Genomic DNA, 23,962 nt, shown 5'->3' with positions numbered 1-23,962 from the left:
AGCCCGCTATTATCAAAGGAACCCTCAAAATGGAATATATATCTGTGCCAACTAAACTGAAGTAAACACTTTTAAGGCTCTTTCTGAGGATCCTAACATTTTCTACAAACTGTGTTTTCATTTTCTAGCTAGTGTTTGCTTTCAAATCTAGCCATATTCTCCCTCACTGAAGGAAACAAACTCACTGTGTGTACACCTGTTTTTAATTTGTTTTTGGAGACAGTATAGGCTATAATTTTTTAAAAAGAACTCTTAATGGTTATTTCTCTACATTAGCTTGAGCCAATCTATTTGGAAATCAGGTGTTGAGTGGAGGAGAGCAAATGTACTTTGGTGGGGGGGGAGGTTAGAATTATTTATTTTCATTGCTGGCAATCTCAAGCAAAAGGGACATAAAGCTTGTGAAGTTTGCTTTATATTTCTTCTTTATCTTTCTCAGGGGACATGTCAATCTAACAATGCTAGGAGCCATGCAGGTTTCCAAATATGGTGACCTGGCTAACTGGATGATACCAGTAAGTAGACATGTTTTCTTCTGAATTATGCCTGGGTCAGAATAGTTATTCTTGAAGTATTAAGAAAAATCTTGTCAAATTGCTTTGAGTGCAAATATAATTGTTACAAAAATAAATATTTTGATATGTATTTCTTATTTCAATCAAATTCTAATAAAGGAAATACTGAAAATATTTAGCCTTGCCAGTTTACTGTGTAGTTGGGACTAAAAATAGGTAAGATCAGAGTCAAAGCATAATTTTCCATGGAGGAATAGAAAACTGAGGAAGGTAAAAAAGAATGGGTTAATTATACTCTGATAAAAGTAAGAAATACAAATATTTATTATAACTCAATTTTTATAACTAGAAAGTACAATTAAGTTCATTAATTTTATGTTAATTCTATTATTTTCTTATTCACAGTGATTAAAATCCTCTCTTGATTAGTCATGTGACCCCATGAGTAATCAATCACATTTTCTTCTATTATGGAATACAAAACCTGTGATGTTTAAACATGCTTGTGAAATGCAAACAGTGTTCATTTACTAATGACTTAGGTCAAGGAAGGAGCCTCTTGGAATTAGCTTTGGAAAAAGGACTGTCATCAGTTGATTTATGAGTGTGGTTCTTTACATTCCTGATTGGTGCTTCCTGACGTGTGTATGGAAACAACAATGAATGTGTGTCTATGATTATGAGCTCATTTTGGCTGGTAGCTCAGGTTACTCTTTTTTTTTTTTGCGGTACGCGGGCCTCTCACTGTTGTGAACTCTCCCGTTGCGGAACACAGGCTCCAGACGCGCAGGCTCAGCGGCCATGGCTCACAGGCCTAGCCGCTCTGCGGCACGTGGGATCTTCCTGGACCGGGGCACGAACCCGCGTCCCCTGCGTCGGCAGGCGGACTCTCAACCACTGTGCCACCGGGAGGGGGGGCGGGGGGAGCCCTCAGATTACTCTTTTAATGTGTGTGTTTAAGGATTTCTGCGTGTTTCTCTGAATTATCAGCTACAAGGAATTTAACTGAGGCTGATGTTCTATGATGAGAGTTTTTTGTTTTTTGAAATTTCTTAGATTTTTCTCTACTCATTTTTTGAGGAAGGTGGATTAATATAGTTTATAACAATGTTAGAGATTGTGTTAGTTTAGCTTTTTTGATCTATGATCTCCCAAAACATTATTTTAAATTTTCAATTTTTATTATAACCTGGTTCTCAAACGTGGTTGCATATTGGAAGCACCTGGGAATTTTAAAAAATGGTGATACCTCGGTGCCCCCCCTTAATGATCCCAATTTAATTAATCTGAGATATAGCCTGGGAATTGGGCATTTTAAAATCAATCCTAGGTGATTACAATACGTAACCAAGTTTGAGAACCGAGTTTGTGTGTATTAAAGAATGATCATCAGGGACTTCCCTGGTGGCACAGTGGTTAAGAATCTGCCTGCCAATGCAAGGGACACGGGTTCGAGCCCTGGTCTGGGAAGATCCCACATGCCGCGGAGTGGCTGGGCCCATGAGCCATGGCTGCTGAGCCTACGCGTCTGGAGCCGTGCTCCGCAGTGGGAGAGGCCACAACGGTGAGAGGCCCGTGTACCGCAAAAAACAAAAAAATGTTCATCATCCTAAATCAGCCATAGGGATAAGAGTTAGCAGCTTTTGGAGGCTTCAAAGAAATCAGAGAGGGTCTCCTGAGCATTGTATATAGTAAGTCAGATTGATAACCTTATAGGAATGTTTATTTGTGTAGAAAGAATGCATTTCTTTTTTCAAATTTTAGAAAAAGGCTATAGGAAGTAGTACAAGGAGCATAGACAAGCAAGCCCTGGGTTTTAGCCCTGACTCTACCAGTAATCAAAGTGTAACCTTGAACATGTCACTTAAGCTCTTTGGGTTAAAACATCCTCATCTATAAAATGAAGATTTGAGAATAGATAATTTCAGGGGTCTCGTCTGGCTTTCACAGGTTAGCAGTTCAGAGCAAAGATCCTGTAGTGAGACAGACCTGGGTTGAAATCCAATTTTTGTCACTTACTAGCAGTGTAACTTGAGGCAGTTGCCATTTTTCCTCATCTGTAAAATGGGAATGATATAATAGTATCTAATTTATAGGACTATATAAAGGAATAAATGATATAATGCATACAGAGTATGTATCACAGAGCTTGACCCACAGCATATGCTAGATAAACAGGTTGTTATTATTTGATAAATTAAGAAGAAGTTGGAGATGCCTGACAGAGAAGGGAATAGGATTGGTTACCATGAACAGAAACAACAGAGTTTTAAATAGAGTCTATTTCTCTGAGCTATTAGTGAGTTTTGAAATCAAATTTCACAGTGGTTCTAGGTGTGGAGCAGAAACGTGTCCAACACATTTTTGCTTTTGGGGAACTTGGGCATCTTTAACAAGTTAGTATATGATTTGTTTTTATGATGGTTTAGCACACAGTGAGGCTGGAAGCTGTCATAGTGAGAGTATGCATTATGTAGTTGTCATTTGTAGGAAAGATTTTCCAACATGTATCACAATTTTACATATCCTATGGAGATTCCTGTGAATGATTAAAACATCACTGTTAATTACTTTATAAATTTCTTAATACAATTTGGAGCTCATGAGTTTCCAAAGGACTGGATCTAGTGGGGCAGCGATAGGGAACTCTGGAGTTCTGAAGGGACATGGAGAAGAATTAAGCATAAAAAGTGTTCTTGTGTCTGGTTCCACTCTTTTGGTCATGGAAGTTGGTAGTGTCATTTCTGAATGAGCATTTTTGTTCTTTTAGTAACTGATAATCACTTCTTGGATTCTTTATATGTGACGCACAGTATATATTTTGATTCCTTTGGATACAGGATAGCTTAAGAGTCAAGACTGTGAGCTCTAGTTTGGAAGAGATCTGATTTGAATTTCAGCTCTGCCGCTTACAAATTACACAATCTTTAGTACCTGTTTTTGTTAGGATTAAATGAGAAGAAAATGAAAAGTGAAGACTCCAAGCACTCCATAAATAGTGGCTATTATTTTTATCTTCTTCAATGCGCTATTGCTTAACTTTAAAGAAGGAGTATTTGCCTTAAAATACACTGGCATAAGCAAGACTATATTGTACAGTAACTAGTACAGCCTGTGTATCCAAAGTTCATATTCAAGTACCAAATCTGAAGACACATTTCTTGTTCTTATTCGTTATGGATAAGATACAGCCTAGCCTCCTTATATAGTTTCAGTGAGTGATCTATGTCTATTTGCCCCAAAGATTTATGTTGATTTATAAAATTCAGATATATTTTTATTGCAGGGTCTGGCAGTCAAGGAGCTGAAAAGTTCAGTTTTATTGTATCATTTTTCACTTACTTTTATCTTTTTACTGAGTTTAATAATCTTTCAATGGTTGTAAAGCCTTGAGTTTCTCTGCATCATGGCATCCCCATGAATTATTACCATGTCAGATTATAAGAAACATTAAGCTTTTAAGGCAGGCAAATGGTGTGGATGCTATTTGTCTTATCCTTTAATAGCTTCTTAGTATGCAGCATGGGTCCCATTTTCACAGAGTTTTGAAAATTCTGCCCTGAGCATCCAAAGAGAGAAAATGTGACGAAACAGTAGTTGGCTTCTTCGAGTTCTGTGATTATTGTGATGATGGTAAAACCCCAGGCAAGCTATGGAAATGTGGTAAGATGTGCAATCCGTTGACTCTCCATTCAGAGCTGCTCTGGCTTTCCTAAGGCTTATTTTTGGGAAACAGCTGTCATAAATGATTGACTTGTGAAGGGAAGTTGATGTGTATGATCAGCTATGGGAGCTGTTTTTTAAAAACATGCAACAGCCGCCTGCTGGGCAATGTTGCTGTATATGAGCAACATAGCAGCCAAGGGCCTCCTCCTTTTACGTGGGGAGAATTGAAATGAGAGATTCTTGGGGCAAAGGAAAATAGAATGTTTAGGTGTTTGTTTTTCCCTAATATTTTTCATTTCTTTGTGCATTTAGAAGATTAAATCCAAATCAATGTCATATTCATGTATGCTTACATGTATGAGTACATAAAGTTAATTTGGTCTTCTATCTACGATGTCTGTTTTAAATAAGCTAACTCTCTCTCTAGTCTTCCTACTTGTACAGCTGGGGCTGGGGGTTGTGTTCAAGATTTAATCTAGTGATTTAGATCTGTCAGTTGTACTCCAAATATTAAATCTGTAGATACAGATATAGAAATATAAAGATTATGGTATAGAAAAAGATATAAACATACAGATACAGATATGATTTTAACATATTGGTGTCTTGTCCATTTGGTCCCAACACTCCGGTAACCACAAACCATGGGTAAGGAAAAAGGATAGGTGGACAATATGTATGTGATGGTATGATGCTTTTACAGTTATTCAGTAGTGTTCCTTCTCTATCAATGTAATGTAGTGGAAAGTGTACAGAACTTGGAATTAGATATACCTGTGCTTAAATAGTGTTCTGTTACTTTCTGATGGTGTGGCAAATTATTTCACCTTAGTATACTCATTTGTAAAATGAGAATATTTAACTCATATGCTTGATCTGGGGATTAAGTTAGCTCATTCAGCAAATATTTATTAGGCATGTATTAAGGGCCATGCTATAAATTTCTCTCTAAGCACCGTATTAGTGACATTCTACAAATTTTTATTTTGTTTGTTTCATTGTCATTTTCTTCAGAATATTTTCTTATCTCCCTTGTGATTTTTTTCCATGACCTACTGATTATTTAAAAGTATGTTATTTAATTTCCAAATATTTGGTGATTTTCCACAAAACTTTGTGCTAATTTCTAGTTTAATTCTCTTGAAGTCAGAGGACATACTTTATATGGTTTCCATCCTTTTAAGTTTGAGATGTATTTACAGCCTAGAATATAGTCTATCTTTGTGACTTTTCCATCTGCACTTGAAAATAATGTGTATTCTGCTCTTGTTGGCTAGAGTGTTCTATCACTGTCAATTAGGTCAAGTAGGTAGATGGTGTTGTTCAAGTCTTCTGTGTCTTTCTATTAGTTATTGAGAGAAGAGCATTGACATCTTCAGCTATAATTGTGCATTTGTATATTTCTCTTTTTCAGTTGTATCACTTTTTACTTCATATATTTTAGAGCTCCATTACTAGTTGCAGTAGTACAACTAGTTGTAGTAGTAGTACTTAAGATAGTTATGTTCTTTTAACAATTTGACCTCTTTTTAAAATTATATCTGTCTAGAGCAAGTGGGCTTAATTGCCCCACAGCATGTGGGATCTTAGTTCCCCGACCAGGGATCGAACCCATGTCCCCTGCATTGGAAGACAGATTCTTAACCACTGGACCACCAGGGAAGTCCTGACTTATTTTCTTATACATGTATTTTTTTAGTGGTTCTTCCAAGTTTTACAATACACATCTTTTATTTATCACAGTCTACTTCAAGTTATATCACTTTACATATAATAAAAGAACCATACAACTGTAAACTTATATTCTATGCTCTTATCCTATTTGCTATTAATATTTAGTCATATGTTTTATTCTGCATGTATTACAAACCTGCGATACTCTATTATTTTTGCTCAAAACAGTCAACTCTCTTTTAAAGAGATTGAAAAATGAGAAAAATATTGCATATTTTAAAAATATAATTTATATATATAAATTGTATATTTTATCTGTTTTCCCAATATATTTGCCCTTTCCTTCACTTATCCTTTACATCAGTTCAGATTGCCATCTGATGTTATTTTCGTTCCACTTGAAGGACATCCTTTGATGTTTCTTGTGGTGCAAGTCTTATAGCTGTCACTTAGATTGATTCTTTCAATATTTGCTTTTAAGCTTTTTGAGGTCAGTTGAGAGCAGCCTTTACTTTCAGTCTAATTAGCCCCACTACTAATGCAATTTCTTTCTGAGGATTCTACCTGATGCCCCATGGTATTTCCCTCTGGTTAGGAGGAACGTGAATTATTCCCAGGCCTGAGTGAGTTCTGGACATTTTTTGCCTAATACTTCCTAGTGGTTCTTCACCAGACCTTGGATAATTTTTTCTTGTAATATACAAACATCAGTACTCCACCAGCAACTTGAGTTAACCTTTTGCAAATCTTCTGAGCTCTCTCTCTGTATAGCAGCCACCTCTCTGCTATTTTGAGATCTGAAGTCATATTCTAGCTGGGCTCTCTGAGCACAAATGAGACAGCTGGATTTCTCCTGGATTCCCTTCCCTGCACTGCAGCCTGTAAACTCTAGACATTAGCCTGGGGTAACTGTAGGCCCACCTCACTGGCTTCCCTTTTCTCAGAGATCACAGTCCTGTACTGCCTGTTATCTAATGTCTGAAATATGCTTTTTCCTTTGTTTTGTCTGATTTTGTAATTGTTTGATACTACTAATAATATTTTTGAACTTAGGTTCCTATTTCTTGGATGATTTTTCTAGTAAAAATCCCTAGTAGGAGAATATCAATTTTTTAAGGTTTTTGATACATATTGAGTTGCTGTCAAAAAAATTATCCCATTTGCAGTCACACTGTTTCCACTCTATTCCCAACACTGGTATCTGCTTTTTATCTATTCTGTTATTCTAGTCTGTTATTTTGCATTTCTTTAAAAACTGCCATCTGGGACTATTTAAAGAGCAGGCAGTGCCTTATTCTTCTGGAGGGGCACTGAATCCTCTTCTCTTTTGCTCTGAAGGTCTTCCTTTTGGCTTTTTAGCATTATCTCTTATTAAATATTGTTTCCAGTACTGCTGTCTTTGGTCTTTTTTTTTTTTGGCTACGCTGGGTCTTTGTTGCAGCGTGTGGGCTCTTCCTTGTGGGCTTCTCTCTAGCTGTGGCGCGCGGGCCTAGTTGCCCCATGGCATGTGGGATCTTAGTTCCCTGACCAGGGATTGAACCCTCATCGTCTGCATTGGAGGGCAGATTCTTAACCACTGGGCCAGCAGGAAGTCCCTATCTTTGGTCATTTTCAAAAGCAGCATTTATGGTGACTATTCTCTGTTAGGGAATGTGTCTTAAGAGACCAGCTGTAACAAGCAAACGTGTGTGTGTGTGTGTGTGTGTGTGTGTGTTTTGTTTCCGATATATTGAACAAGTTCTACATGTGGGATGAAATCAAAACACAACATTTTTTATCTCCTGTGGTGCCTTTAACTTCATTCAGTTAGGGAAGCTTTCCCTCTGCATGAGCTCATTCTCAGATAATAAACTGTCAGTGGGTCACTTTAATTCACAAACTCAGTCTTGAGTGTAGAATTAAAGGATCCAGTCCAAACTAGTGAACATTGCTTCAATTTGAATTCAAAAGCAATGCATCTCCTTTCACTACTGTTTCCCAGATATAGGCAGCACAGACTGCCTACATTTGGGGAAGGTTGCTTGGTGTTCTTTTGCTTTTTCTCTCCACTCACTCCTCCACCAACTCAGTTTGGCACCACAAGGTCAAAATTCAGGAGAATGGGAAGTGAGGAAGTAGGGCAGGAAAGTTCTTACATGGCTGGTGACTGGTAATGTTACAAGCTGTCTCCGTGCTCTCTGGTCCTTTCAGATGTTTAAGGGACATAGATTCTCACTGATAGGACCCTCTCTTCCTTCCAGAGCATCTTGTTGAGAAAATATTAAAGCATCTTCATGCTGGCCCTCTCCCACATGGCCCACATCTGGGAAGCATCCACACATTTCTTGTCCCGCCTGCAGTAGTAGTGTAGGTATTTCCCCAGAATGATTACTTCTGCTTTCTAAGGTAGAAGTCAGACACGCCATTCCCTAGTTGCATCCTGGCTCTTCTCCGGAGGGTAGAATGCTCTCCCGTTGTCATCCAGGCTCTGTGAGATGTCGATTTAGGGGTAGGCATGCAGTTAACCCCTCTTTTTGGTTGCTGGGACGGAGAGGGTAGGATCACAGCCCACTTTTCTTTTATACAGAATCCTCTGCTATGGCCCATACTCTGCTCCTTGATCTTGTCAGTGGACCCCAAAATCTTAGAACTTGTTTTTGACCATTTTCTCTGAAAATTCTGTTTCTGAACATGTCTCACATGCTGGTATTTCATAGTGGTCACATTTGAACATCAGTCAAAAGCAGGACCAAAAAAGTCCCGATCTAACATTCAGTTACTGCCGCTTTGGCTTGTGGGTCTGCTGTTTCCTTGCTGCCGTTATTACTTTTCCCTTGTAAGCTCATATTCAGCTAAGCCTCCGTATATGCTGGGGTATCTTCTATCTATGGTTCCTGTACATCAGGGCGATTCCCCCCAGCTTATTCTGTTCCCAGTTGCCCTGGACGGAATAGAGGACCATGGAAGAACCTAGCCAAGCTCTACTCCTTCTTCCAGTGAATAAAAACTGCACTGAGCCAATGGAGAGACCTTTACCTCCTGTGCCAGTTAGAGACCCATTTAATGCTTGCAGAATTTGTGAGAGCAAAGAATGATTTATTTTTGTACTGCAGTTTAATAAGTGAACATACATTTTAAAAAAAGACAACCTAGTATTAGTGAAATTTATGAATTTAGGGTGTTATTAGGAATATAAGCTGTTTATTGTTGTTCTTTACTTGGAAACTATATTTGGCTATCCAAAAATACTTTAATCTGTGACTGTCTGGAAAACATTATGTTGAAAACTACTCCTTAGTTTTATTATTCACATCCAATATTTTTCAGACTAAGAGTACTTATTGACTAACATATTGACATATTAATTTTATAAGGAAAATTCCTCTTACTTGGAGGGTCCTGTTGATGATTAAAAGTTGTGATTAGGGTTTAAAAGCCACAGCTAAATTATAAATCTAATATTTTTACAAGAAGGGAGCTAAGAGCTCTTAATTAAGCACATGCCATTAGCCAGGTACTATTTGGATATTTATTGTCACTTAATCCTTATAACTCTGAGTTAAATATAACAATCCCTGTTATTATAGATGAAGAGATTCAAGCCAGGAGAGTTAACTATTCAAGTTTACCTATGTAGCAAATTATGAAATGGGGATTTAATCACAGTATCCTGCTTTTATGTACTTTGCATTCTGCCGCAAGGTTTTTTTGGGATGTATTTAATTAATGCCTTTTGTGATGGAGGCAAAACTACCTGAAAAATAAATATATTTATAACATTTCTATAAACTTGATAAAGTATTGTTTCACTGTGTGGGGTAGAGGCTGTTGCAGTTGGAAGGATACATGCTGTACGTGTAATACTAGTACAAGCTTCAGGCTTTGGAAGGCAGTGGGTTGACCATTTGCATTTTCTTTCTTCCGCATCTTACCTTTTTAAGCCCTCACTCGAATTCTAAAGTCTCCACTGCCTAATCACATGTAATTAATATTAATCTCATGTATGAAGTATTTTATCCATTATCTACCCATTTTGTTTTTTATAGTCTATCAGTTGAAGAGTTCTTTGAAAGAGTTCATGTCCTCTACTAGGATTTTTATAATTTTAGCTTTCAGTATTTCTTAAATGGGAAACATTGAGACATAACTATAGAAATATGGGAATCAATGAAAAGGGGAATCCTAAATAGAGGTTAAAAGAAAAGATTAAAATTAAGATCAGGAAGGAACGATAGCAAATTCATTAGCAAGTCAGGTCACTCAGCCTAGGTCCCCACCAAAGGGACGTGAGAATATGAAATAGATTTTTCTTTTTGGAATATCTCAATTTTCAGTGATCTTAAAGAGATTTTGTCTTTTGATTGTTGTCTGGGTTTGTTTTTTGCTCTGAAGGAAAGGAAATATTTTCCTCCTTGGGGTTGCATATGATGCATTTGTGAACAGCTGCTTAGTTCTAAGAACTTTGTTCACTGGAACTCAGATGTTTTTAAGCCAGACACTGAAACAAAGGTGAGCTAGACATCTGATTGGTTCCAGGCCATGATGCTACTTGGCTTCCTAGTGGCTCTGTAGGAACTTGATCATGCTCTCCACCTCCTCTGGTATTGGAAGGCAGACTTCTATGCATGAAATGCGAGTTTGGTCCTTTTTATTAAAATCAGTCCCCCCTCTCTCTCTCTCCTTTCTCCTTCTATTTATAGAGAGAATGAACAATGATATTTTCAATTATCTCTTTGGCTAATGATGTATTTTTATGACTGCAGCAGTATGTATTTGTATGAGCCCCTCTCATTAAAGAGCCCACTTAATAGAAGGGGAGGAAACATTAAAAATGATAGATGAGGTCTCCTTAGAAAACCATTACTAGTAATTTCATAAATAATGGTGCTTCTGATATGACTTAGCAGGGAACGAAGCCAAAGGGCTGAAAAAAATGTGACCCTGCAGCTAAAGGCTAATGAATTTTTTTAAATGCATTTTTTTAAAGGAATTTTTTCTTTTTCTAAAAAATTAAGTTAATTAATTAATTTTTGGCTGTGTTGGGTCCTCGTTGCTGTGCACAGGGCTTTCTCTAGTTGCATCGAGCGGGGGCTACTCTTCGTTGTGGTGCACAGGCTTCTCATTGTGGTGGCTTCTCTTGTTGTGGAGCACAGGCTCTAGGCACGCAGGCTCAGTAGTTGTGGCACGTGGGCTCAGTAGTTGTGGCTCTTGGCCTCTAGAGCGCAGGCTCAATAGTTGTGGCACACGGGCTTAGTTGCTCCGCGGCATGTGGGATCTTCCCGGACCAGGGCTTGAACCCGTGTCCCCTGCATTGGCAGGTGGATTCTTAACCACTGTGCCACCGGGGAAGCCCAAGGGTAATGAATCTTGAAGAGTAAATGTTATTAAGTGACTGAATTGAGCATTTCCAGTTGGTGAAAGCTTTATTTCTTACTTTACTCCTTTGGTTTAGGGACAGTTTTTGATCAGTACTTTTATAGTCAAAAAATGTTTTATTAGGGAAAATGTCAAATATGTATAAAGATAGAAGAGTAAAATGCATATGTCCAGCTTAGGCAGTTATCCATTCATGGCCAGTCGTGTTTCATGTATACTCCTAGTCACTTTCCCCCTCCCCAGATTATTTTAAGGCAAATCCCATACATCACATCATCCTATCAATAAGTATTTTACATTATCTCTGAAAGATAAAGATTCCTTTTATAAACCACAATTGTGTTATTCCATTAACAGTAAGGAATTTAGGGGCTTCTCTGGTGGCACAGTGGTTGAGAGTCCACCTGCCGATGCAGGGGACACGGGTTCGTGCCCCGGTCCGGGAGGATCCCACATGCCACAGAGCGGCTGGGCCCGTGAGCCATGGCCGCTGGGCTAAGGAATTTAGGATACAGTTCCTTAATGTCATCTACCCATACAGCACCCTCCTTTTACTGATGGAGAACCTGAATTCAAAGAAATGAAGTGGCTTGACTCAGGTCACAAAACTAGTTAGTAGCTAAGCCAATACTGGAACTCATCACTCCCGTCTCATAGTCTTGCAGGGATGCTATATGAGGAAGAGTTTGCTTTTGAAATATAAAATCCCATATTAAAAAACCTTCCATTTTTCTCCAAGTACACTAAGAAGCAACTCTGGGTCTCTATGAAGGCACTTAACTTTCTAGACCTCAGCTTTTTATTTTTAAAATTGGATGAATGGGATAGGTTTTATTTAACAAAATTTATTAGGTCCCCACCCCTCCTTTTGTATTAGGCACTGTGGGTAGAGCAGTGAGCAAACCTGATACAGTTCTCCTCTTTATGAAGAATCTTATTTCTGGAGTGAATATGGTAAAATGGTGAGAGATGGTACTGTGTGAAACCTTGTGGACTAAACATTAAATATGCTGATTTAGGAAGAACTGATAGGTTTACAATAGTGAAGTCTCCTTGTCCAAGGAATATGGTATACTTAGTCATTATTTAGGTCTTCCTTTATCTCCTGCATTATATTTATTCCTAATTATTTTCAAGTGTTTGTCAATATTTTGAGCTGGATATTCCATTTCAATTTCTAAGTGGTCATTGCTAATATAAAGGTAAACTATTGGTTATTGTATACTTAGCTTGTATCTATTTTACTAAATTCTTTTATTTGCTATCATAATTCTTTTAGAATTCTCTTATTCTACACAATTTTTTTATCTGAAAATAATAATAATTTTTCTTTTCTAAGATGCATGCCACTTAGTTTATTTTCTTTACTTAACATAATATCCAAAACCAATATGAGTGAGTGGTAGTGATTGAGGACTTTCTTGATTTTGATGAGAATTCATTTAGAATTTTAACTTTTAATATTATTCTTGCTGTTTGTATTGTTTTTGATCTAGAAGTTTCCTTTTGCTTATAGTTCTTAAACTTAATGGCTGTTGAATTTTATCCAATGTGTTTTTTAATCTGTTGATTTAATCACACAGTTCTTTACCTTTAATTTGTTAATGTCATTTTAAAAATTGATAGACGTTGAATCATTGTTACTCTTTTAATACAGATCATCAGTTTTTAATAATCTGTAAGAAAATTTTTTGCTTATTGGTCACCTCAAATTTTGTGATATTTCTTGTGGCAATTTTGTTAATATGTATTTTGCTAGAAAGCATTCATTTCTTTTGGATTTTCAAATTTATTGGTCCAAAATAACATGTAATATTTTTATATAATTTCTTTAATATCTTCAAAAACATATCTACTTTTTATTCCTAATTCTGTAGATGTTCATTTTCTCTCTTCTCTTTTAATTAGGCTTAGAAGAAACCTGTCTTATTAATCATTTTTTAATTAATCAAGTTTACTTTAAGAAATATATATATTTGTTAATTTTATCCTTTTCATTATTTAACTTCTGTTTTATTTTATACTAGTTTCTAGATTTACAAATTGAGTGCTTACTTAATTTTCAATCTTTCTCTTTTAATGATAAAACCTCTTAAGGCTTTCTATTTTTGTAGTATAATTTTAATTGTATACCATAAATTTTGATGTAAAGTTTGTATTTTCATTAATTTCTAGGCAGCTTTTAATTTCAGCTTTTGATTTCATTTTTGATGCAATAATTTTTTAGGAGAATTTTTTGTTGTTGTTCTTCAGAGGTTTGAGGGAGTTATTCTTTGTATTTTTGGAATTAATTAGGTTTTCTTCATGGCCAAGTACATGATTCATTTTTCTAAACCTTACATGGAAATAGGGTAATTTTATATTAAATTCGACTTATTGCTTGTTGTGGTCAAATCCTTTATTCATTAGTTCTTAGGGACAGTGTGTGGTTTAGTAGAAAGCAAATAAGAGTAGAATTTAAATGATCTGAATTCTAGTTTTAGCTTTGCTACTAACAAATTGTGATCCTAAACAAATTACTTTCTCTCCTTTGGTCTAATCCAGTGTGGGCCAAAAAAACTTGCTGTGATGAAGGAAATGTTCTGTATATACTTTGTACAATATGGTAGCACTAGCAACATGTGGCTTTTGAGCACTTGAAATATGGCTAGTATGACTGAATAACTGAATTTTTAATTTTACTTAATTCAAATTTATATAACCACATGTGGCTGGTCTACTTTATTGGACAGTGCAAGTATAATCTATTAAATCAAAGTCTTGGACTCAGTAAATCCTTAGGGAACCCAACTATAAAATTTTGTTTTAACGTTCAAGCTGTAGATTTATATATTTCTGAAGATGCTCTGATATATAGTGGGACATTTGAATGCTTAGAAAAGTTAATAGCTGAGAGGTGGTAAAATTTCAAATTTTTCATACCCAGTTCAAGCTTCTAACATTAAATAATTGAGTCTTTGGTGATCCAAAGGTTTTGAAATACAGAAAGTTGTACTGAGGGTTAGCTTCTAAAATAACTCTAAGGGACTTACCGGATGGCACAGTGGTTAAGAATCCGCCTGCCAATGCAGGGGACATTGGTTCTAGCCCTGGTCCGGGAAGATCCCACATGACGCAGAGCAGCTAAGCCCGTGCTCCACAACTACTGAGCCTGCGCTCTAGAGCCTGCAAGCCACAACTACTGAGCCTGTGTGCCACAACTACTGAAGCCCACGTGCCTAGAGCCCGTGCTCCACAAGAGAAGCCACTGCACTGAGAAGCCCACGCACCGAAATGAAGAGTAGCCCCCGCTCGCCACAACTAGAGAAAGCCCACGTGCAGCAACAAAGACCCAATGCAGCCAAAAATAGATAAAAATAAAATAATTTATTTTTAAAAATTAACTCTAAGGTGAAAAATCACATTATTCAAATTACACTTAAGAGTGTGTTTTACTTCTTTGTTAAAGGTTGGGAAACCCATAAAATCTATTACATATTCTTTTCCTGTAGGGCATTAAATCAAAAAGAAATCAAAATTGAAATTATAAATTACCTAGAAATAAATGAAAATAAAACTTTATGTCAAAGCTTGTGGAATATAATTAAAATTAGACTCAGAAAAAAATTGAGAGCCAAAAATGCTTCTATTATTTGCAGATACTGTGCATTGACCCTTCTGGCTTCCTTGCATTCCTTACCAGTGTAATGCATATGATGTGGCAATGTTTTTTGGTTTTTTTTTTTTGTTTGTTTGTTTGTTTGCGATACGCGGGCCTCTCACTGTTGAGGCCTCTCCCGTTGCGGAGCACAGGCTCCGGACTCGCAGGCTCAAGTGGCCATGGCTCATGGGCCCAGCCGCTCCGCGGCACGTGGGATCCTCCCGGACCGGGGCACGAACCCATGTCCCCTGCATCGGCAAATGTACTCTCAACCACTGCGCCACCAGGGCAATGTTAAAGGACTTCCATTATCTGATCATATTAGCGGTGGGATGTGTATTGGTAAGACCCTCAGGATCAGTGCTAAATTAGATCATGGTTATTGTTAAGAACCAGATAGATCAGCTGGCTTTTATTTGGAGGAGGTCATATGATATGACAACATGTATCTTTAAACCCTAGAGTTATCTTGGTAAATTCACATTACTAGAGGCATATGGGATTGAGACTGAATGAATATCAGTTTCCCATCTTATCCTCTTTCCAGACCTTCAGTGTCTAAATAGAATACCAGGCAAAATCACTAGCATTTTACATTTAAGCTTTCTTTCTCCTTTCTTTTCCCTTCTTAGTCAGTATAGTGGAATTTTCTTAAGTAAAAGGCAGATAGAGTTTTTGAACTTTATTGTATGCAATAAAATTAACATTGCCCATTTTATCGTTTAGTAGCTCATTGGAATACTTGTAATAATTATTTATTGAGAATTAGCAGAGAATAAGATATTCCATATATCTTTTCAGATTATCCAAATTTAGCTGTATAAGTACCAATTTCTAATTATAATTTTGGATGGAAAACCAGATTACCAGTCTTGTTACAGTCATGCATAAAAAGAGTAAATATGTTTTGCATGAAGACCTGGCACAGAGTCCTTTTTGTTTTTAATGCTAAATTCTACTTTTTTTTTTTTTTAATTTTGTTTATTTTTGGCTGTGTTGGGTCTTCGCTGCTGTGCGCAGGTTTTCTCTAGTTGTGGCGACCGGGGGCTACTCTTCCTTGCGGTGCACGGGCTTCTCATTGAGGTGGCTTCTCTTGTTGCGGAGCACGGGCTCTAGGTGCACGGGCATTAGTAGTTGTGGCATTCAGGCTCAGTAGTAGTGGCTCACGGGCTCTAGAGCACAGGCTCAGTAGTTGTGGCACCTGGGCTTAGTAGCTCCGTGGCGTATGGGATCTTCCCAGACCAGAGACTGAACCGGTGTCCCCTGCGTTGGCAGGCGGATTCTTAACCACTGCGCCACCCAGGAAGTCCCAGAGTCCTTTGAGGCAGGCTCATAAGCTTTAACTCAAGTTCCTGAGATTTGACATGTTTTAGCCTCTCATCTGATTTGCATATTTATGGATTATAGTTATAGCTTTGAACCTTAACAGTCTTCGATAAGGCAATTTCTGATTGGTGAATTGTTATTATGACTTGGGTCTTTTGTTTTTGGAAACACCACCTTCTGGTAGAGATCATGTACTTATTATCAGATAATAAAGGCTATCAGATAATAAAGGCGCAGTAAAATGAAGAAAAATAAGCATATCATCTAAATAATCAGACCCTGAAAAACTAATCCACAAACAAACTAGCTCCCTTAAAAAATGCAACATTTTTCTTACTGCCAGGATGTTATGAAAAATAAACTTATTACTCAGCTAACATTTTCCATCCTGAATGTGACTTCTCATAATCATGTAGTTTTTAGGAAATTTAATTTGCTTAAATCATGGCTTTCAGGTTGGTGAAAGATAAATGGTTTGTTGATGAGCACATTTGGAAAGTTTTTAAATTTTAGTCCTAAAAGATCCAACTGTATTTTTAGACTTTGTCTAAACTGAAACTACACAGGGCATCTCTAGGCTTGCTGTCTGTCTCTTAACTAAATTAATTAACACCATCCATCAGATTAGGAACAATAAGAAAGAAAAATAGTGCAATAAGTCCAACATAATGGGCATTTTAAAATAGGAAGTGCCTTCTATGGTGATTCAATTACCTTTTTCTAGAAGTTAGGGAAAGACTTCAGTTCTTTTCTGATTTGTTCTTATAACTTCAGGTAATTTGTTTAACTTTTCATTGTTGTATTTTGTCTTTTGTGTAAGGGAAACTTAAATAATATCTACTTACTTTCTGTAAGTACTGTTTACATAATGAGGAATTATCTTCATAAAATTGTGTTTATTAAAAGAGGCTCAGCATGGAAAAAGTAAGCCATAACAGGTAAAATGAAATAGCAATAGTAAAAAGTAGAAATGGTAATTATATATCATAGAACAAAGGTCCAGTCCTAACTTTTTCAAACTTGCAATAATATGGTTGCCGAACATTGTTTTAACAGGTCCTCATTACCATGTTTTAATTTTTTGAAAAAAGTGTTCTATCAGAAACCTAAGCTATCTAACATCAGAACAGGCTTCTCAAAATAATGATGACATGATGGCAAAGTTTATTTATTGGGAAAAATAAAACACAGCAAAGGAAATCATTAACAAAATGAAAAGGCAACCTGCCAAATGGGAGGAATTATTTGCAAATCATGTGTCTGATAAGGGGCTAATATCCAAAATACATAAAGCACTCATATAATTCAATAGCAGAAAAACAATCTGATTTAAAAATGGACAGAAGATATTAATAGACATTTTTCCAAAGAAAATATGCAGATGGCCAACAGGTACATGGACAGATGCTAAACATCATTAATCATTAGGGAAATGCAAATTAACCACATGAGTTATCACCTCACACCTGTTACAATGGCTATTATAAAAAAGACAAGAAAGGGAATTCCCTGGCAGTCCAGTGGTTAAGACTCGGTGCTTTCACTGCTGTGGACCTGGGTTCGATTCCTGGTTGGGGAACTAAGATCCCACAAGTAATGCGGAGCGGGAAAAAAAAAAAAAAAGACAAGTAAGTGCTGGCGAGGATGTGGAGAAAAGGGAATCCTCGTGCACTGTTAATGGGAATGTAAATTGGTGCAGCAACTGTGGAAGATGGTATGGAAGTTCCCCCCAAAATTAAACATAGAACTACCATATGAACCAGCAATTCTACTTTTGGGTATTTATCTGAGGAAAACAAAAACATTAACTAGAAAAGATATATGCACCTCTATGTTCACTGAGGGATTATTTACAGTAGCCAACATACGGAAGCAACCTAAATGTCCATGTATGGATGAATGAATAAAGAAGATGTGGTATGTATACATACACACACACAATGAAATATTACTCTGCCATAAAAAAGAATGAAACCTTACCATTTATGACAACATGGATGGACCTCTAGGGCATTATGCTAAGTGAAATAAGTCAGGCAGAGAAAGACAGATACCGTATGATCACTCTTACATGTGGACTCTAAAAAATGAAAAACAAAAAACAAGCTTATTAGATATAGAGAACAGGCTGGTGGTTGCTAGAGGCTGGGGGTGGGAGGTGTGAGAAATGGGTGTCAAAAAGTAAAAAGAAAATTAAAACAACAACAAAGAAAAACCCACATATACAGTTCTCAGAACTATCGTTCTTATTCTTTATCCAGATACTAAATTGTGACTTTGTTAAGCTAGTGTACTCTATTGCAATAAAGTTCACTTACAAGAAAACAGGTCACACCTAAAAACAAAGCACAGATTCATTTAATTGTCATAAATTTATTGTTTTTAGAGTCTAGATTTTACAAAACATTTTAGCAATAGGCTAAAAGAGTTAGTAGGAGAGGCCCTCACAGAGGGAAATCTGAGAACCAATCTGTATTGTTTTCATTTTGATGAAGAAACAAAAACCACAGGAGCAAGCCATATACTGAAGTTAAAAAAAAATAAACTTTGTATTTTGGAATAATTTTAGATTTATAGAAAAGTTGCAGAGATAGTACAAAGAGTTTTCATATCCGCCTTACTTGATTTCCCTCATTATTACAATCTTTTATTACTGTGGTACATTTGTCAAAACTAAAAAATACACATTAGTACATTACTATTTGAGGGGGGAGGGGTTTAATAAGCTTTTTTTTCTTAATTGTAGTAAGAACACTTAATGTGAGATTACCCTCCTAACAATACAGTATTGTTAGCTATAAGCACTGTGTTGCGTAGCAATCTCTGGAGCTTATTCACCGGGTATAATGGAAACTTTATACCCATTGAACAACTCTACATTTCCCACTCTTCCCATAAGTGGAATCACGCAGTATTTGTCCTTCTGTGACTGGCTTACTTCACTCGGTATAATGTCCTCTAGGTTCATCCACATTGTCACGTATGGTAGGATCTCCTTCTTAAGGGCTGAATAATATTCTATTGTATGTATATACCATGTTTTCTTTGCCCATTCATTTGTCAGTTGACATTTAGGTTGTTTCTATATCTCGGCTATTGTGATTAATGATTCAATAACCATTGTAGTGCAGGTATCTTTTCAATATCCTGATTTTAATTCTTTTGGATATATACCCCAAAGTGGGATTGCTGAATCATCTGGTTGTTCTATTTATTTTATTGTGAGGAACTTGCATACTGTTTCCCACTAGCAGCTGCACCATTTTACATTCACACCAACAGTGTTCAAGGGTTCCAGTTTCTCCACATCCTTGTCACCACTTTTTTTTTTGATAATAGGTATGAGGTAATACTTCGTTGTTTTGATTTGCATTTCCTTGAAGGTTGGTGATTATAAGCATCTTTCCATATACCTGTTGGGCATTTGTTATGTCTTCTTTGGAGAAATTTCTGTTCAAGTCCTTTGTCCATTTTTTAGTTGGATTATTTGATTTTTTGCTGTTGAGTTAAGGAGTTTCTTATATATTGGGGTATTAACTCCTTGTCGGATGTGTGGTTTGCAAATATTGTCTCCGATTTCTTAGGTTGCTTTTTCATTTTGTTGATTGTTTCCTTTCCTGTGCAGACACTTTGTAGTTTGATGTAGTCCCCCTTGTCTATTTTTGCTTTTGTTGCCTTTTGTTATCCTTATAAGATCCCAATTTTATTCCTTCCATGCAGATACACATTTTTCCCACCACCATTTATTGAAGAGTCTGTCTTTTCTCTGTTGTATATTTTTGGTAACTGTGTTGAAGATCAATTGACTGTATATGTGTTGATTTATTTTGGGCCTTATATTCTGTTCCATTGATCTATGTGTCTGTTTTTATGCCAATATCATACCTTTCTAATTATTGTAGCTTTGTAATATATTTTGAAATCAGGAAATATAATGCCTCCAGCTTTGTTATTCTTTCTCAAGATTGCTTTGACTATTCAGGGTCTTTTGGGGTTTCATGTAAATTTTAGGATTTTTAAAAATTTCTGTTAAAAAATGCCATTGATATTTTGATAGATGTTGATTTGAATCTGTAGATTACTTTGGGTAGTATGGACATTTTAACAATATTAAGTCTTCCAACTCATGAATATGGAGTTTCTTTCCATTTATTTGTGCCTTTTAAAATTTGTTTCATCAGTGTTTTATAGTTTTCAGTGTACAGGTCTTTCAGGTACATTAATATTAATTAAACTCCTGACTCTATCTGGATTTTATCAGGTTTTTCCATTAATTTGTCCTCTTTCTTTTCCAGGATCCAGTTCAGAGTACCATATTGCACTTAGTTGTCACACCTCCCTAGTCTTCCCTGGTCTGTGACACTTTCTCAGTCTTTCCAGTTGTTTTTCATGACTTTTATAGTCTTGAGAAGTACTGGCCAGAAGTCCTGCAGAATGTTCCCCAGTCTGGGTTTGCCTGATGTTTTTCTCATCATTAGACTGAGGTTATGAGTTTTTGGAAAGAATACTATAGAATAGTATTAGAATAGTATTAAAAGACTACTATATTGTAAAGTGTCCTTTTCACACAAGTTAGGGAATTTAGGTTATCCACATGATATCACTGTTGACATTGACCTTTATCACTTGATTAAGGTACTCTTTACCAGGTTTGTTCACTATAAAGTTACTATTTTTCCCTTTCCATACTTTATGCTTTAGAAGCATGTCAGTAGATTCAGCCCACCCTCAAAGATCACTTAAAAGAGGGGTATTATGTATAATTTGCAGTTCTTCCAGAGAGAAGATTTGTCTCTTCTCTACCATTTATTTGTTTATGGCAGTATGGGCTAATGTATATTTTATACTTTGAGTTATAATCCAATACCATGTTATTTATTTGCATGCTCAACTTGTGCCTACTATGGCCATTGGGAGTTTTTTCACGTTGGCTCCTATACAACTCCATTATTTTTATTTTTCATTGAGTACTTCCTTTCTGTTACTACAAGATGTTCCTAGTATCAGCTATTTCTCCAGGGAGCCCTGGTTTCTTTTATATGAGAATGGTATTTGAAACCAAGATCTGGGTGTTGGGTGTGCTTATTGCTACTGGGACGTCATTGCTTCTAAACCTTCTCAATGGACAGAGCTAAGTAATGTATGTATGCATGCGAACCCACACTTGTACAGTTTTGAATAATAAAGATAAACAACTTTGCATTTTAGACCTGCTCACTTTGGTTAGAGGAAAAAACAACTCCTTCCTTCTCAGGTGGTTATCAAGAGAATGTGTTTCCTTCTAAATGTGGAGCCTAAAAATGGCATTCTAGGGAATAAAAATGATTTTTTAGCTAGTACATCCCAGCCCCAAATATTTGCCATGCCTGAGTTCCAGATGAATGTGAATGAAGTCATTTCTGCCACAGGGTGTTATAGCAGTAAAAGAAATAAAATTCTTCTCAGTTACTGTAGCTCTTGCTACTCACCTGAGAATGTATTAGATTTAAAATGTACCTTAACTTAGGCTCCATAGAAAATGGGTCTGAAATAATCAAGTTTTTTGCTAACACATTGATTTTTAATACTGTTTTGTCATATATGTTATGTCTCTGGTATTATAGACAGAGATAAAGTTACTGAAACCATCAAGATCAGAAACTTAAAAGGTCACTTATGAAGTATAGGGAGTTAAAGCACTGGCATATCAAAAAATAAGTTAAAGTTTATATTTCTGCCCTCTTCTGATTTTTCTTTGTATTTTACTTCAAAAGAATATCTTTTATTTTTTAATTCTGTTCTTGGTGTTTTGATTTCTATATTATCAAGATGTTCACCAAAAAGGTGGTTTTTTTTTTTTTACTTGTTACTTTTCTCTAAAGACACTTCACTTTTCACTTTTAGTCCCAGAACCATTCCCCCACTCCAGCCCCCCCCATCTCCCTCCCACCATCTAAGAGCTTGCTCTGGCACAGTTGACTTTAAAAGATAAGATGATAGGGCTTCCCTGGTGGCGCAGTGGTTGAGAGTCAACCTGCCGATGCAGGGGACACGGGTTCGTGCCCCGGTCCGGGAAGATCCCACATGCCGCGGAGCGGCTGGGCCCGTGAGCCATGGCCGCTGAGCCTGTGCGTCCAGAGCCTGTGCTCCGCAACGGGAGAGGCCACAACAGTGAGAGGCCCGCGTACCGCAAAAAAAAAAAAAAAGAAAGAAAAAAGATAAGAAGATAGAAATTAATGCTTCCTCAATTTCCCTCGTTATGTATCTTTCAAAAATATTTGTGGCAAATTCCCCAAAGTAATTTTTTTTTAAATAGAGGCTTTTAAAAAAAATTTTTGGCCACACCTACCAGGGATCGATCCCGCACCCCCTTCAGTGGAAACCTAGAGTCCTAACCACTGGACTGCCAGAGAAGCCCCCCCAAAGTAATTTTTTTAACCTGATTCAGTGTTTGAAAAAATTCTTGGGTTTCCACCTCATTCTCCCCAGTTTGAGGAGGAGCCATTTTTACCTTCCATGCACTTGCAGTTCCAAGGTCTTCAGAGGAGAAATTGTGTCATTGATTTCTAAAACCATCCTATGCCTGTGATGCTAGGACCCACCCACAGTGACATGGTTCCTTAGCATTCTGTGTTGCCCCCAGAAGTGGGTCATTCTCACAATGATGCTATGCTTCTCCCTCTTGGGGCTCAGACCTCATACTAGTCCCAGGATCTGAATCTCTGTGGAATGATGTTACCCATGGTTCTCCCAATCCCGAAGGTGAGGTATGCTGTCTTAGCAAACCAGAGGTGAGAACTGTCTTCACATCTGAGAGGCACTGGGTACCCATTTTACAGATTAGGACTGGCTTAGGAGGAAAGAAATTAAAAGACTTCCACCAATGACCAAAGGGTTATCAATTCGCTGTGAATGTTCATAGCTGTTAACTCTCAGTGGGTACTTAGCAATCATTAAACTGGGTCATCAGCTGAATCTAGAGGACACCTTGGGAATAAACAGAGTACTTATTAGTTTGGTATAGAATCAAAATGGTTTTATGTTCTTTCACCTAGCCCTCTAACTTGCTTAATATAGCACCTACATTTGGTATTCATAACATGCTCTTTCACAATTGTTCTTAAGTGTGTGTGTGTGTTTAGCTTTTAAATTATCTTCTACATTTTTTAATCTTTTCTACTGTGGCTAAAAACACTGGTAATGATTCTGATGTATTCCTTAATAATGTTCTTTTAGTCACTGTCTTTCTCTCTCTCTGAAAATTCCATCCAGCTGTCAGAGATGGCTGTGTAATTATAATAATTCTGTAATTGTGCTCTTTAGAGCTTTGCAGACAGTGGGAGTAGGTGATGGAGCAAGTCTGCTTCTGCCCATGGTTCAATGCTCACTGCCCCCGCTCTTCATCCCAAACAATCCACACCCCTTTGAAGAATCGGAAAATAAAATTTCTGAGAAAGACTATTTCCTGTTTCCAAAAGGAATGGTAATAATTTCATATTCCATGTGAGTGAGTTGTTGAGGGATGTTGACGTATTTTAGTACATGCAGACACATAAAAATGATTGTTATTCTTCCGTTTGTATTTTAGCTGTCATTTTTGTTGGGATTTCCTAAAAATAATATAAGCCCTTAAAAAAATTCTGTGTGATAGTAAATGGGATCTGTGTTCCCACCATTAGAACATAAGTTTGAACCAACCATGTGAAATTCCTGTATTTGTAGGTCATACATGGTCACATGGGGGCAATTGCATATGATTCCAATGCATTTCTCTCGGTGACCCAGTGGAAAGAACAGGCTCTTAATG

The 23,962-nt window shown here is 36.8% G+C and overlaps 1 protein-coding gene across 2 annotated transcripts in view; it reads left to right on the top strand.

Annotated features, from left to right (window-relative positions):
• Positions 1–23,962, top strand: part of OXCT1 (3-oxoacid CoA-transferase 1) — a 141,522-nt gene that overhangs the window by 82,930 nt on the left and 34,630 nt on the right. For both annotated transcript variants that reach the window (XM_029216903.1, XM_029216902.1), the window contains one exon: positions 440–515. In XM_029216903.1, the coding sequence (XP_029072736.1) occupies positions 440–515 (76 nt within the window). The remainder of the gene's footprint in view (positions 1–439; positions 516–23,962) is intronic.

This window comes from Monodon monoceros, unplaced genomic scaffold (assembly GCF_005190385.1).
Source record: "Monodon monoceros isolate NGI ecotype Baffin Bay Population unplaced genomic scaffold, NGI_Narwhal_1 Super_Scaffold_12, whole genome shotgun sequence".
In the NCBI taxonomy this organism is placed as follows: domain Eukaryota; kingdom Metazoa; phylum Chordata; class Mammalia; order Artiodactyla; family Monodontidae; genus Monodon; species Monodon monoceros.
The sequence above is the reverse complement of the archived record's forward strand: the minus strand, read 5'-3'. Positions and strand labels throughout refer to the sequence as shown.